Genomic DNA, 17049 nt, shown 5'->3' with positions numbered 1-17049 from the left:
AACAGTTAGCTGCCTTACTTGACCCCCTTCCTGTCTGGCTCGAGTCTCTGTCTCAGTAAGACTATCTTTGTCAGTAACTGATCGCGAGGCTGCCGCTCAGTCTAAAACGCTGAGTCAGGCAGGGTCTAACAATGTGTTTAGTGTTCACTGGAGCAATTCCAAAAAGGTAATGGAAAACGGCTCCTCAAGACAGAAGTGGCGATTCCTAAAAACCCGCTCATACATGTTGCTGCCATTCCACCCAACATCACAGCTAACTTCTATCAAGCAGTGAAAGATCAACAGTGACACTCCCTTCATACAGTCCCTTCAGTGCTCACTCACAGTGACTGCACAGTGTTGCGTTAGGGGCATGCCCTGTGCTTGTTACTCAAAGCCATTTCTGTGCTGCTCTGTGTTGAAAACCGGAGCAAAGACCCCCTTGTCCTGTTCATTGTCTTTCTCCCACTATGCAAGGTTTATTGGCGATCCCGTTTCGATGAGACTGCGCCAATTTTCTTTGGATTGGACATTTTGTGTCAAACGACCCAGGGGTGAGCATTGCTACCTGCCAGTGCTGGGGCCCTGGGTTCGATTCCGGACCTGGGGTGCTGTCTGTGTGGAGTTTGTATCTTCTCCACGTGTTTGCGTTTGTGTGGGTTTCCTCCCAGCGTCCCCAGACATACTGGTAGGTTAACTGGCTTCGGGAACAAAAACTGCCCCTGTGAGTGTGTGCTCGTCTGTGTCTGTGTTTCTTCCCTGCAGTGAGCTGGACTCTCGATCAAGGTGTACCCTGCCTTGTGCTCGGGCTCGCCTACAACAGATACAGCGGTTAGCAAATGGGTGGATAGACTTACCTCTGGAACTCTGGTGTATCTAATTGTTATGTTTTCCATTATTTTAAATAGAAAAGCGGAAGTGTTGTGTTTAAGTCAAAAACCTGGATTAAAACACTGAAACCCTTCCACTGCCCCTCGCTTTCCCAGTGTTACAATTTAAGCTCTGACTCTGCATCCCCAACAAACGGTCTTGAGAGAGGCGCTTCATGCAATACAGCACACAAATCAAGGGCTCTGTGGCTTGAATTGTAATCGCTGGGCCTCACCCACTGGATCACATATTTTCAGTCTGCTGCTTTAAAGGATTTGCATAGGGCTGGGCCCCCAGCCTGCCAATAAGGAAGTGCCCTCAGATCTGCTTTCTCACTCTTACTGAGCGGAATGCAAGGGGAAAACACACAGTACAGTGAGGAAATAGACACCACATCCCCTTATCACTTATACTGCTCCCGGTTTCAACACCACGCCGGTTCAGAAGAGCTTCTCTTAACACGATAACTTTATAATCACAACACCAAAAAAAAAAACATTGTCTGCCCCAGGTTGTCTATTCTATAGTTGCACTAATGCACTAAGATTATAAGAAATTAAACGTTGCTTGGTTCTTGATCCGACAAAGACTAAGCATTGTAATGTAGTCTGTGCTTCAAAATAAGAAAGGAGGCAGCACATTTTACAGAAATGATCCCCACGGTTGATTTGCCAGGAAACACACTGTCTGCCCGTTTGTACAGCTTTCGTAGAAAGCAAAACGGGATGTGGCAGATTATACTGGCATGAGAGTCCTCATTCATTTTGAAAGACGTGCTGTATTTGTAAAGTCCAGGGGAAATAAGATAGTGTAGTTAGAAAGAGCGAGGAGCCAGAGTGAGGTCATGTGTTAAAATTCCACCCTCAGACCTTCTGAAGATTGGTTACTTCCCAGCTTTTGCCTTGAAGTGTGCTGAAGAAGGTCATTGTGTCCTTGATAAATTTCATCGGAATTCTCTCCATGCTTGCGGCTTAAGTAGGTGGATAGATCTGCTCCTTAGAAATGAGGTAACAGTGCTTGAATCTTCCTCACCCTAATATATCTCATCCAGCCTCTGTCCCAAAGCAGCCAGTGAGGATGAAACAGGAAATGCTGAGGGACAGTGCTGCTGCTTCCACGAGGCAAATGTGTATTCGTGACCTCACCTGCTGGGGATGCGTGATGATCAGGAACCAAACTGGGCACGCCGTGCTCAGACCCGCCCCTCTCTGGGATTCGATGAAGGCCGCTCACGCTCGCCAATTGCAACAGACAGAGCAGAACTCCAACCTGTGCCAAAGGCCCAGGCCTCCTGCCACTGTGGGCTTCAGCACTCTCCAGGTCACATCACGCTCCTGCAACAGGCCGAGTGCCAAATGAGCACTCAGGAACTCTCGTCCTGCATTGCAGGTACAGAAAGTGCATCAGAGACAGACACACTGGAGTCCCCCCACAGTGTGCCTTAACTTCCCCTCCCCTGGAGGGATCAGTCTTAGAGGTGGACAGGGGAACCCCTGTACAGCAACCTCCAGCTACCCATTTCCTCAGTAACCCCACAAATGGACAATTCAGTGCAGGGCCTCTCCTGTCACCTCCATTGCAGTGCTGTCATGCAAATTACACCTCGATGGTTGCATTGAGCTGGCTATTGGATTGGACTGGAAGGCCTGCAGGATGAGCATGCATGCCCTAGATAAGGCTTCATTGAGTATTTGATCAATGGTTGAGCATTTATACCCTACATAAACTTAATTGATTAAGTAACAGATCAATGGTTGAGCATTCATACCCAAGTTAAGGTTAAAATGCGAGCAATTTTGCAATGCAAACTTAACATGCAGAATGACTTTAGATTAGAATTTGTCATTTCCAAACTTTTTGATGATGATGGTGGTTGTTCATCGATGACAGTTGTACTTTGTGCAGCTCATCTGTTTGGAAACCTGTGCAGGATAGCTTTTTTTTTTTTTTTTGGAAGTGGGGCAATCCCACTCTCTTGACCTCAGAAGCCTGGGTCCAGTGGTACGAGCAGTTGTCATGCCTGGAGATTTCGATGGTTGCAGTGGATGGCCATGACGCCTTTCTGGGCCTTGTCATACCCTTTGCTTTCCATGGAGCGTTGCAGCAGTATAGTGTCCCATCCCTATACTGGGGCATTAGGACCCACACAGACTCCAGGGTGAGTACTCCTACCGGCCCCACTAACACCTCTTCCAGCAGCAACCTTAGTTTTCCCCAGGAGGTCTCCATCCAGGTACTGACCAGGCTCACACCTGCTTAGCTGCAAGGGTGATATGGTTAATTATTTTATTAACAGAGTATATAAAGTGTTAATAGAGTGACATACATGTGAGAATAATTCTCTCTTGTTGAGTAATTGCACATTCGTAATAGCACTCTAATCCCCAGCACAGCCTGAACCACACTCTTACCGCTAGGGTTATTTGCAGAGGGTGCTAATTTAATTTGTATCTCATTATGATATAAGGGTTATATTATAAGTCTAAAAGGTGTGATTGTGTAACCCCTTTAAATAAAGTGTGGCTATACCTTGTAGCGGCGAGGCTTATTAATAAGAAAGAATTAAGTGTTCTGAGCCTTCCCAAATGAGGCCCCATTTCTCTGTTCATCTCTGTGGAGCAGCCACAGAGAAACCATTCATGCAAGATGTTTTCTTTTGATAAGGACAGCTCCCAAAGGGGGATGCACTTAGCTAAGCCTGGCTATCATGATCAATGGTCATCCATTGGCGCCTATCTGTCTAGGGAGTGCCAGTTGGACATCTGGACTGCATTACTAAGTGTCAGGACTAAGTGACTCATATCTCACCTTGATCAACCAATCAGGGACTGGTAGGGCCGAGTAACCCACGTGGGACTCTGATGCCCGTGGAACTTTCAGCCAATCAATAAGCTGAAGTTCCTCCAGGTAAAAACAGGCAACACAGAGAGCCTGAGAGAACAAGATTCAGATTCAACAAGATTCAGTAAGATTCTGGAGAGGATTCTGTGGACTGTTCTAAAGGGAATTCAAAGGAGAATTCCAGGGCAGGACGGCCCAGGAGCAGAAGGCTCCCAAGGGCAGGACATTCTCGCAACAAACCTTCTGACCATCCTGAGACTCAGCCCGGACAACCACGGAACGGCCAGTGTGTCCGAGTGCCAGAACTTTCCTTTGTTCTAAGAGTCTAGAGTGGAGGTTGCCAGAGAGTAACCAGCAGCAGGCCTCGTGAACAGGTCGGAACTGTGGACAGCTGAATTACTATTCAGAACTAGCTCTTCATCAGGAACGAACCGGTCCTCTTCCTGACTTGCTGGGACCCACAGTCATCTTTTCTCCTGTGCACAAACTTTGCTAGTTAAAGCCAACAGTGAGCATCAGCAGCGCACCGTCGCAAGCCGCACAGCACAGCCTGGCACGGAGCCAGAGAGCGCGGATTGGACAGCAACAGCCTGCAACTGTTTCTTTGTGCCCGCAGGAGATCTGAATCCCCAGAGATTGGATGAGTATTCAACTTCAATGCATTACAGCTCGAGAATTCAATTGTTATCCAAACCAGTTGATATCAATTTAATTCCTAAGAGTTATGTACTTGTTTGAGTATCTAATGTAGAAGTTATAACCAAGTTCATTTACGAAACGGTCTAAATGAATGATATACTGAACGTATGTCCTCTTGATGTGTAACTCTTTGTAACTGACTGAATATATACCTTTTGTATTCTGATAACCCTCTCGATAAGATCTGTTAGGTTTATATGCATATTCTATGTATTAATAAATGTATCCTCGTGTATTAGTACCTGTGTGTGCGCGTTGTTTGAGTTATGTCGCATGGTTGGATTCTAAAGCCATCAAAAGAATCAACTTTGTGATTTACTACTACAATTAATAATTGTCTCAGTAAATGCCCAAACCCTACAGAACTGGTGCCTTCAGAGAGCCACTATGATTACATATTTGGCGTCCCTGAACCGGTTTTCTTACAACCTATTGTGTCCTTCAATATAAGGATGAAGCAAGAAAACAAACATTTCCTGCTCTGTAGACATTAAGCAACATACAGAAAGTGGACATGCGCTAAAAGCTCCAAAACTAAATTTGATGAGATTGAGAGAGAAACATAACTAGAAAACATTTTTTTAAACACATACACAGAAAAGCATCATTTGTCAAGTTTTAGATATTGTTTTCCTTCTTAGTGTTACCATTGAGTTCTTTTGCAGTATGTCTATTTCTCCCCCAAAGCTGCATGAGCTAAAAGGACTTACAGTCATCCAGACATTAATTAAAATAATTCACTTATTAATGTGTTTCTTACTTACAAACTGCAGTGTTATCATCTAACACTAGTTCTAATGGACCAGTTCTTTTTAATTGTGTTGCTTTTTAGCCACTTGTTAGTTCATGAACTAAAGGCCCCTGAATGTTTGAATGAAAACAACAATTATCCAATTCTGCCTGCAATTTATTAGAGGACAAGATTAGGAGAGGAAAATGCAGATGATCAATACAAGTGAAAGTTTAAAGTACAGTTACAATGAGGAGGACATTCAGACTACCTAGAGCTTCTCCCCTTTTGATGAAAGAACTCCGAATATTGGATTCAGCATCATGGCTGGTTAGCTTATACTCCTACAACACTTTGTGTAAAGAAGTCCCTACCATTCTTGGTTTTAAAAACATTTCCAATAGTTTCCACTTATGTCCGCTGGGTTGCGTCATTGTTGGCTCTCAAGCCTGACTGAGGGAGAGAATTGGTTAATACCCGTTAGGAATCCCAGATGGAGAGATATGTGGATCCGGTGCAGACGCAGATGCGGGTAGTTGACAAGGCAGGCGAACAATCCAATACAATAGGCGAGTTCGTGGTCCAAAGGAACAGGGTGTTTCAGAATCCAGGAAGTACGATAGAAGCGAACAACCCGAAGCAAGAGGCGAGGTCGTGGTCAAAAGGATTAAGGTAGGTCGGAAACCGGGGAGAACACGGGAGGCAAACAATCTGAGACGAGAGGCTAGGTCCAAAGCCGAAAAGGCAGAAGTGGAGTCCAGAATCCAGAATTATACGAGGTACGGAAAACCACCAGGTAGAGCGCTCAACGAGTAGACTCACTACCGAGTGGGTTAGGATGTTATAAATAGCGCGGCGTGCCGCACGGTAGAGCGCGTGCAGGTGGGTTAACACGTGCGCCGGCGCTTGTTGTTATTAACCCGCTGCTGGTGCTGATTAGATCGCGTGTGGGTTGATCTCCGCTGGCTGGCGGTCGTGACAATACCTTTGAGGATCCTGAATACTTGTCAGTATAGGACATTTATTTAAGGCCAAGAAAATAGCTGTTTGCTCTTCTTGGACTGATTCTAGTGCCGCAATATAATTTTTATGACATGGTGACCAAAAAATCTAAATGAGGACCTGCTAGCGCATGGCACTTTTTTAACATCACTGGATTTATATTCCACAATTCTAACTCCATATCCCAGCGTTGCTGGGTTTTTTACTGCTTCCCCGTATTGTGTAGAAAAAGAAAGATTGTAAACATGGACATTAAGTGTTTGCAGAAGTAGGGTGTTTAAGTGTTTTACATCTTATGTGTATTATTATGTTTTCTGTGCTACCTGTGTAACACTCAGAACTTGTATTTTGTCTCAATCTTTCTCAACATCCCTACAATTTTTGCTAATCATCCTTTTTTGGTTGACCAGTTACGAAATACTACAAGAGTCCTTCTATGAATTAGGAGGAGCAACGGTCTTCCTCATGCAGATCCCCGCAGTGTTCTCCGTGTCACATCACTGTCTTAAACGTTTTAAAGATGTTTGCGACCACATCCAAAGCCACAGTATCCCATCTGGTCAGATTTCTGCGCTTGCAATAATCTGATAACTGACTGAAAGCTATTTTGCAAGGCAACAGATACCGCTGAAAGCCGTTTACACAATAAATGCTCTGTGTGGCAGCAGCGAAGTCCAGACCAGCAGGCAGTGGTGTGTAATACGCGACCCCTGCTGGTGAGAAAAGGCTATTGCACGATCTCATTTTGACCGCAGTTCCTCAAGGAGAAGCTGAATTATCGTGTCTGCCTGTGTAGCACCAGCTAGGATGATACATTTGCAAAAGAACCTTCCAGCAAAGCACAGGAGGTCCGGAGCACGTTTTCTACTTTTCTCAAACTGCCCCCATTTTCCACTGACACGTTTATAAACATACAATATGAATAATTCTGGAGGATAGTGTAAACTAAATTTCTTGGCTTGGTTTTCCTTAAAACTATTTACATTATTATGCTAACAGCTGAATTGTAGTTCTAAAAAATATATTCAGCTATGGATCTTCAATGGTACTAAGCTGGAGAGTGGCAATGAATCTTTTTCATCGCTAATGCTAGAAACACAAGTATTTGTGTTTTGTGCTTGTTATGGGGAACAACGGCAGTACTACATAGGAAGCTTCTTCAGTTTCCTCCACGTCATTGCGACGCAGTCAGTGTGCCCCGACCTCCGCCTGGTAAATCAGAAACGATGCTTGTGAATGAAACTCAACTGATCCTGACCTGCTGTATGGCGTTTGCATGCTCCATTGTGTTGACATGGGTTTTCCCAGCGTGCTCCGGGTTCCTCGACCTCCCAGATGCGTGTCGGCTTAGTTAATTCCCGTCCCCGCGTGCGCGTACGCGTGCGCCTTGTAATGATGGGTGCCCCATCCAAAATGTATCCCACCTTGCACCCTGTTTTTTCCTGGATAGCCTCCAGGCTGTCAGATTCCTTGCCAGGAAGAAGTGGATTTCTCATAATGGCTAGATCACAGCCCAACACTAGGAGACACCCATCATTTTTGGAGTTGGAGGTGTACTTTAGCGTAGACTTTAAAATCCTCATGCTCACCTACAAGGCTTTACATGGCTTGGCACCTCAATACCTGTCTGAACTTTTATCGCCCTACTCCCCACCTCGCAACCTCCGCTCTTCAAATTCTGCCCTCCTTACTGTCCCCCAAGCCCGTCTACATTGTATGGGCGACAGGGCCTTCTCCTGCTATGCCCCCAGGCTCTGGAACTCTTTGCCCAAGGATATTAGAGAGTCACCTTCTCTTAACTCCTTCAAATCCAGACTCAAAACCTTCTTCTTCAGAAAAGCCTTGACTTTCCATTCCATTCTTCACCCCTCTGCTCTTCTTAATACCACCATCCACGGTCTCCTCTATTGTTATTGTTGTATTGTTGTAATTATAATTGTGTCCTGTCTTGTGAAATTTTCTTATTTATTGTTATTGTCATCCTGTAAAGCGCTTTGAGAAGCCACCTTTAAAGGCGCTATATAAAATAAAGTTTATGATTATTATTATTATTATTATTATTATTATTATTATTATTATTATTATTATTATTATTACTTTGAAACTAAGAGCATGAAGACAACTATGCCAGTGTTTTAGCTCATTGTGTTATAATGGCTCCTGGACACATCTGGGTGGAGTCACCGGCCAGCTGTGATCAGATCGCGGGGGAGCCGGAGCTTATCCCAGCAAGCAACGAGCGCAAGATGGGGTAAAGCGCAGTGCTGAAAACTGTTTCTAATATAACATCTAATTCATGGTATAATACCTGCACTGCAGGACTTGAATCGTGTCTCACACAGGCTGTAAAACAAGCCTAATGCGAGGGGAAAAAACAGCATCTGAAACACAGTCCTCACACACACATGTCTGAGGCTTCTAAACCTGGGGTGTCACAATCCTCAAGGCTTTTCGGTTTTTAGGCCCGCGACGATGACCCGGGTTAAAAATGGGGTAGATCTTTTCCTCGAAGATATCGATAAATGTGTAGATGACGGTCATATCCTCGGCGTTGTGAAAAACAACCCTCCCGCCGCCGTAATCCACGTACACGCCGATCTTCCGCGGTTTGGAGTTGAGGCGCAGGGTGACGGTGCCGAAATCGTGAGCCGTGTAGCTGCCGCCGCGGCCGAGCGCGATGATCCACACTTTGTCTGCCGGGCGGGCTTGGTAACACAGTTTCCTCTCCACGGACGCGGCGGCCACACCTAGCTCCCACTCTGACTTGTTGCCCACCCACACCTCCCAGTAGTGGCGCCCGGAGGTGAAGCCCCGCGATCCCAGCACATTCAGGTAGGTGTCGAACCGTTCCGGCTTGGGCGCTAAAGCCCTTCTCGTCCCGCCCGTCTTCGCCGTGGTGTTCCCGTTGGATAGGATGAGGTGCGGATTGGCAGTGTCGGGATCAAAGGTCACGGGGAGCGGAGCTGGGAAGGAAGCAGTCGCCGTCAGAGCCGACATCGTGGCATAAAATGTGAAATGGGTTCAGTGTCTCATGAGCGGTTGTATCTGCTGATTCTAATTAGGAGCAGGGCTTTTCATCTCTGGTTACAGGTAACTGGATTTCTTCTTGGGGGCAGAAAGCAATCGATTCAAGAGGCGACAGAGTAATTGAGCTCAACTGAAAGGAAAACAGGAAAACACTGGGATCCTAAGCCCTTGGATTGAAAAGCCCTATTTCACAGCATGAAGTTCTTGCAATGCACTCTACATCTGAACTTGAGCACAACAGATAACATAATGTTTAATTGTTGGTGGGACTGAGCTGAACAAAGTGGATGTTCTTTCGTAGTCCGATCTGAGCAGTGGGTTCGTGGTTAAGTGGTAAAGTCAAGGTATGTTCATTGCAAACCCCCAAGCTTCTGCTCAGGGACTGAGAAAAAGAAGGAAGAAAAAAGACAAGAAAAAAAAGAGGAAAAGAGAAGAGGTACAGTACCTACACAAACACAGACCCAGGAGAGTTGTATACCTGGTGTAAGGATGTCTTTCATCTTCTTCCAGACAGTATACTGCAGTGGCCCCACGTACTCCTCAGACGAAAGGCTGATGTATTCGTCTGCTGGTTTCTGGAAGGTCAGGTCCTTCCTGTGGGAGGAAGGAACAAGCAATACAGAGATCATCCCACTCCCTTTCCCTATACATTTCCTGCAGTAGGCTGCTGCCGTAGGTATTGAGCACCGCCAACATACGCCACTACTCCCCTCCCTCTTCAAGGCTGAACGTGAGCACGCAAGGAAGGGGGAAGCATTTCGGCGTTGCACAAGCCTCAGTGCAGCTTTGTTCCAAGAGGCTGGAAGACAAAAATAGCTCTTGGACAATAATAGGGATAAGATCACAACAGTGGTACAGAGGACTGTAGAATGTAATGCATTATTAAGAATCACAATCAAGGCATTGTAGGACATGAATTTCAAGAAAGACCACTCACCTACTCAAGAGATCTTTCAAATCCTACAAAGAAAAAAGAAAAATAAATATGAAATATTTGGACAGATAGATGCACTGCGGTGGTTCAGGGAAGCTAAAAAGTGATAGCTATCATTTCCACCCGTAACAAAAGAATACGTAGTGTGTTTTACAGGTTTCATCACTCTTCTGAAACAATGTGAAAGAAACTCTTTCATCAAAGTCACACCTTTGCATTTTCTATTACACAACTTATTGTGTTATTTTATAAGGAATTTTTCTTTTCTTTAAAAAATCCGGAACCATTCTGAGCCATGAACCAAATGCAGCTGCACTGGGTCTTCACTCATTAAGAAAGATCATTTATCTTTTATAGTGAATTAAATTCTTCATTTGATAATACTGTATTGTTTCTTGCTGCATTGACTCCACCAGCTCCTGTAAACAGGTCTAAAACAGGTTTAAAAAGAGTATTTGTAAGTTCAGTTGTCATAAATACTCAAAAGATTCTCAGCTTGATTATATTTTTACATGTTGATATCCACCCATTTTCTAACCTCCTTATCCAATACAGGGTCAAGCCTATAGCAGCGTGGTACACCCTGGATGAGACGCCAGTCCATACACAGACCAGGGCCAATTTGCCCAGAAGCCAATCAACCTGTATGTTTCATGACAGTGGGAGAAAACCTGAGCACCTGGATGAAACTCACACAAACACGGGGAGAACAGACGAACTCCACACATGTATCACCCCAAGAATTGAACCCAGGATCCCAGCACTGGGAGGCAGCAATGCTGACCACAAGTCTCCAATAGATAATATGCAAATAAAATAATACAAACATAAAAAATAATGTATAATTCTTTGGTATTCTAACCCCCAGATATTTGTTACTTCAGAGCATGTTTAGCAGTGATCGGAGTGCATTGGGATATGCCGGGGGGATATTGAACGGAAAACACAGAAAAAAAGGCAAGTGTTTCTAAAACTGAGAGCAGGAGGCACTTCCTACACAAAGGGTTGTGGGGGTATGGAACAAGCTACCCAGTCACATGTTTCAGGCTGATACCCTGGCTTCCTTCACTAAAAGGTGTCTTTACGTCACAGGTGCTCAATGTGATCCTGCAGCGCTCCAGGTAACGAGTGAGTTTCACACACCTCAATACAACAATGCTACACCAAGTGTACTGGCAATGCTGTCAAAGTCCAAACCCCTGCTGCTTTCAAGAAATGGCTGGATGATATTGCTTACACTTACAGTGCCTTGCGAAAGTATTCGGCCCCCTTGAACTTTTCAACCTTTTGCCACATTTCAGGCTTCAAACATAAAGATATAAATTTTTTATTTTATGTGAAGAATCACCAACAAGTGGGACACAATTGTGAAGTGGAACGAAATCTATTGGATTTTTGAAACTTTTTTAACTAATAAAAAAATGAAAAGTGGGGCGTGCAAAATTATTCGGCCCCTTTACTTTCAGTGCAGCAAACTCACTCCAGAAGTTCAGCGAGGATCTCTGAATGATCCAATGTTGTCCTAAATGACTGATGGTGATAAATAGAATCCACCTGTGTGTAATCAAGTCTCTGTATAAATGCACCTGCTCTGTGATAGTCTCAAGGTTCTGTTGAAAGCGCAGAGAGCATCATGAAGACCAAGGAACACACCAGGCAGGTCCGTAATACTGTTGTGGAGAAGTTTAAAGCCGGATTTGGATACAAAAAGATTTCCCAAGCTTCAAACATCCCAAGGAGCACTGTGCAAGCGATCATCTTGAAATGGAAGGAGTATCAGACCACTGCAAATCTACCAAGACCTGGCCGTCCCTCTAAACTTTCAGCTCAGACAAGGAGAAGACTGATCAGAGATGCAGCCAAGAGGCCCATGATCACTCTGGATGAACTGCAGAGAACTACAGCTGAGGTGGGAGAGTCTGTCCATAGGACAACAATCAGTCTTACACTGCACAAATCTGGCCTTTATGGAAGAGTGGCAAGAAGAAAGCCATTTCTCAAAGATATCCATAAAAAGTCTCGTCTAAAGTTTGCCACAAGCCACCTGGGAGACACCCCAAACATGTGGAAGAAGGTGCTCTGGTCAGATGAAACCAAAATCGAACTTTTTGGCCACAATGCAAAACGATATGTTTGGCGTAAAAGCAACACAGCTCATCACCCTCAACACACCATCCCCACTGTCAAACATGGTGGTGGCAGCATCATGGTTTGGGCCTGCTTTTCTTCAGCAGGGACAGGGAAGATGGTTAAAATTGAGGGGAAGATGGATGCAGCCAAATACAGGACCATTCTGGATGAAAACCTGTTGGAGTCTGCAAAAGACCTGAAACTGGGACGGAGATTTATCTTCCAACAAGACAATGATCCCAAACATACAGCAAAATCTACAAAGGAATGGTTCACAAATAAACGTTTCCAGGTGTTTGAGTGGCCAAGTCAAAGTCCAGACCTGAATCCAATCGAGAATCTGTGGAAAGAGCTGAAAACTGCTGTTCACAAACGCTCTCCATCCAACCTCACTGAGCTCGAGCTGTTTTGCAAGGAAGAATGGGCAAGAATTTCAGTCTCTCGATGTGCAAAACTGATAGAGACATACCCCAAGCGACTTGCAGCTGTAATCGCAGCAAAAGGTGGCTCTACAAAGTATTAACGCAAGGGGGCCGAATAATTTTGCACGCCCCACTTTTCATTTTTTTATTAGTTAAAAAAGTTTCAAAAATCCAATAGTTTTCGTTCCACTTCACAATTGTGTCCCACTTGTTGGTGATTCTTCACATAAAATAAAAAATTTATATCTTTATGTTTGAAGCCTGAAATGTGGCAAAAGGTTGAAAAGTTCAAGGGGGCCGAATACTTTCGCAAGGCACTGTATATAGTGTTTTTCTGGACACTCCACTCAGAGCACTTTACAGGTAATGGGCACTCCCCATCACCAATGTGCAGCCCCACCTGGATGATGCAACGGCAGCCATAGTGCGCCAGAACGCTCACCACACGTCAGCTATCAGTGGGGAGGAGAACAGAGTGATGAAGCCAGTTCAGAGATGGAGTATTATTAGGAGGCCTTGATTGGTAAAGGCCAGGAAGAAATTTGGCCAGGACGCCAGGGTTACACCTCTATTCTTTTTGAGAAACACCCTGGGATTTTTAATGACCACAGAGAGTCAGGACCTCAGTTTTATGTCCTGTCTGAAAGATGGCACCTTTTACAGTATAGTGTCCCCATCACTAAACTAGGGCATTAGGACCCACATAAGACCGCAGGGTGGGTGCCCCCTACTGGATCCACTAACACCACTTCCAGCAGCAACCTTAGCTTTCCCAGGAGCTCACCCATCCAGGTACTGACCAGGCTCACACCTGCTGAGCTTCAGTGGGCTGCCAGCTTTGAGTTGTTACCAAATGTGCTCCTCTCCTTTGCATAAATTCCTATGTACTAAGGCTCCTGTCCGTTTGACACCGGTCGGAAGAGTTCTGGACGGTACAAGCCGGGGTCTGACCTCTATCGCGGCTGGGTCGTCATGCAGGGCCAGTTGGTCTTTCAGGAGCTCCTTGGCTTGCAGCAGCCGGCATTTTTCCGCTTCGCTGCGGGTCCTGTTGCGCTCCAGCGCTTTCCGTTTCTCCTCTTCGGCGTGCCGAAGTTTAGCTTTCGCCGCCGCCTCCTCTCGGTCTAGGAACCGGTGGAGCTCGGCAAACTCCGCCTCTATCGTCTTCTCTATGGACTCTCTGTCATCCTGCAGTGCAGGTATTATACCATTAATTAGATGTTATATTAGAAACAGAGTTTTCAGCACTGCGCTTTAACCCATCTTGCGCTCGTTGCTTGCCGGGATAAGCTCCAGCTCCCCCCGCGATCTGATCACAGCTGGCCGGTGACTCCACCCAGATGTGTCCAGAAGCTATTATAACACAATGAGCTAAAACATTGGCATAGTTGTCTTCATGCTCTTAGTTTCAAAGTACACCTCCAACTCCAAAAATGACGGGTGTCTCCTAGTGTTGGGCTGTGATCTAGCCATTATGAGAAATCCACTTCTTCCTGGCAAGGAATCTGACAGCCTAGAGGCTATCCAGAAAAAAACAGGGTGCAAGGTGGGATACATTTTGGATGGGGCACCCGTCATTACAAGGCGCTCGCGTACACGCACGCGGGGACGGGAATTAACTAAGCCGACACGCATCTGGGAGGTCGAGGAACCCGGAGCACGCTGGGAAAACCCATGTTAACACAATGGAGCATGCAAACGCCATACAGCAGGTACCTCAAGCCAAATTTGGACCCAATAATGACGCATCAGTCTTGACCACCTGTACCAACTGCAATAATTGTACAATTAAATTCACAGCCTGATGACTCTGGGGTTTGCAACCGAGTCGTCCCCAAGAGAGACAAGGTTGGAATATCGTAAAACGAAAGGATGCAGAATTACCTTCAGAACGGCGCTCATGTCCTCCGCTGTTTGCAAAGACCGCGACGCCTTTTTCACCTCTTTCCGGATTTGCTGTAAGAAGCCTCTCAGTTTCTCCTGTGAGTGAAAGCATCGGGAAAGCAACAGCGGAAATAACAGTCGTTAGTTTTTTTTTTAATTTGTAAAAAAAAGATTCTCTGTTAACACACCGGTCTGTTTAGGGGAGAGATATCTCACAATGCAAACGCCTGGCTGCCAAGAGTGAGCTTTGGGTCTTCTAATTAAATCTGTCACCATGGGGAAATATTAGGACCTCTTACACAAATCCCAGTTTATTGCCTATCTTCAAAGTTCCACAATTCACGAGGAGTGACAGCAGCCGAAAGCTTGGGAGAAATTAGAATCGTTTATTGTGAGGTGGAGATTCGGCGTAACCCGCTTGGCTGAGGGCCAACCTCCCGGCCGTTGGACGGGGAAGATAGGACCCCCATGCGACCAATGGGGTAGCTGCAAAGGTGGAAGAGGGATGCAGAAAACGAACGAGGAAGAGGAGAGGATATATGGTATATATGGAGACCGGTTGGTTACGTCAGGATTAGTGAGAATTGCAGCAGCCGTGTCGAATGAGCGCGGCTGCCTTCATTCTTCCCGAACTTTCATTAAAAAACTCCATTTATATGGACAAACCATTTTCTGTGTTCCATCTCATTATCACGTCAGACGTATCTTTCCTGGAGAGCGCGAAGCAATTTGCTCTGGTAAAAAGCAGGGAGTTGCGCATCTGCCCCCCGTCTCTCAGTGTGTGACTCACTCTGTATTTCCCTAAGACCTCATCCAGCGGGGCCAGGCTGTGGGACTGGTGCAGCTGAGAGCTTCCGCACGCCACGCAGATGGCTTTCCCATCCTCCTGGCAAAAGAGCTTCAGTTTCTGCCCGTGTTCCTCGCAGTAATGCTCCCTTTTTCTTTTCCCAGTCGCTTCTCTCCGATCTCCCATCATCTCCCTCACCGTCTCGGCTACGCTGCCCAAGAGCGGGGCGTCCTGAACAACTTCATCCACGGCTCCTCTGCCGCAGAGCGGGCACCGAGCGCTCTCCCCGGGTCCCTCCCAGCAGCGACCGACACAATCCTGGCAAAAGTGATGTCCGCATTCCCGCAGAACCGGGCTCCTGAACAGGTCTAGGCAGAGCGGACAGGTTAGGTCCTCACGGAGTCTGCTCAGCTCGTCTACGGCCGAATCCATGCTGGACCAGAGGGGATACTGTCGTGCCAGTGGAAGAGCGATCTTTGAGTTTCGGTTTTGTGCTAGGGAGTGGCTGAAAACCATCCACTTAGCTTTTCGAACTGTTTTCGTCTTGTGCCAGCCGTATGACTAATTGTGCGTGCTTTCCGTGTAAGTACACGCCCTTTGAATTTAAGAAGTGCTTGAGAGCCTTCAAATTTGAAGCTAATTAACCTTTTAACATTTTTAAATGAATAGTGGGAATATAATATTTGCACGTGTCAAACGTCTGAAATGAATCGTGGAAACAATGCCAAGCACAGACTAAATATGATTTATTTTCCAGTTAAAATATGCAGTTGAAATGTAAAAAACGCAGACTTTAATATATCGCAGATTGCAAGATCTAGAAATCTTGGACACAATCGAGAATTAGAATACGTGTACGTTATGGGAATCAGCAATTTGCTCAAAACCTCTACAGGTGTTTTCTGCTATTATAACGACGTTTACTGTTCTTAATTCACTTTGATCAGGATCTTCGAAACACATCATGGCCACACCTCAAGCTACACCTTAGCAATTGGCACCATCATCACTGGCTTCTGGGTGTCACAGTGGTGCAGTGGTCTGCAGTGCTGCCAGGGGTCCAGGGTTCAAATCCAGGGGTGCTGTCTGTGTGGAGTTTGTATGTTCTCCCTGTGTTTGTGTGGGTGTCCTCTGGATGTTCTGGTTTCCTCCCACAGTCTGAAGACATACTGGTAGATTAATTGGCTTCAGTCAATACTGGCCCTGGTATGAGTGTGTGTGTTTGTGTGTGCCCTGCGATGGACTGGCATCCCATCCAGGGTGTATCCCGCCTTGTGTTTGTTGCTTTCTGGGATACGGTAGGCACCTCCGCAGCCTTGAATTGGATTAAGTGGTGAGAAAGTGGTGTTATGGATGGATCACTGGTTTCTCTCTGCACAGCCAGAAAGCTAAACGTCTAGTTGTTGCACTGCAAAATAGAGATCTATTAGGCTTAAACGTTCACTCAAATCAAATAGCTGGTTTACTGGCTTCTCCGTATCATTATAGAACTGTTTCTACATAAAGAACTAGAAGAGCAGCACAACATAAAATGTCTAAGGCATAAGCACAGCAGTGTGCATTTGCTGTGGAAAAACTATGACCATTTGACAGATAAATCCAGGGACCTCGCCAATGGCTCAACCAGTAAAGGAGCTCATCTGAGCGTAGACTGAGCACCACGATCGCGGGTTGGAGCCTGTGCTGACTAGTCCACTGTGACTGGGATTCCCCAAGCAGTGGTGAACAACTGGCTGAGCGCCACCTA

General features: G+C 45.8%; 1 protein-coding gene across 2 annotated transcripts; it reads right to left on the bottom strand.

Moving 5' to 3' along the window:
- Positions 1-5275: 5275 nt before the first annotated feature.
- Positions 5276-15808, bottom strand: LOC148674416 (zinc-binding protein A33-like). 2 transcript variants are annotated; one of them, XM_088627087.1, is made up of 6 exons: positions 15306-15808; positions 14516-14611; positions 13586-13819; positions 10086-10108; positions 9627-9742; positions 5276-9084 (listed from the first exon to the last, which is right to left on the bottom strand). In XM_088627087.1, the coding sequence occupies exons 1-6, from the start codon at positions 15732-15734 to the stop codon at positions 8540-8542; spliced, it is 1443 nt and encodes a 480-aa protein (XP_088483213.1). In that variant the 5' UTR covers positions 15735-15808; the 3' UTR covers positions 5276-8539. The 2 variants fall into 2 exon arrangements, with proteins under 2 accessions (XP_088483213.1, XP_088483214.1); XM_088627088.1 differs by lacking the exon at positions 13586-13819.
- Between the last annotated feature and the right edge of the window lie 1241 nt (positions 15809-17049).

This window comes from Lepisosteus platostomus, chromosome 3 (genome assembly GCF_059453375.1).
Source record: "Lepisosteus platostomus isolate fLepPlt1 chromosome 3, fLepPlt1.hap1, whole genome shotgun sequence".
Lineage (NCBI taxonomy): Eukaryota > Metazoa > Chordata > Actinopteri > Semionotiformes > Lepisosteidae > Lepisosteus > Lepisosteus platostomus.
This window is presented reverse-complemented; position numbering and strand designations above follow the sequence as displayed.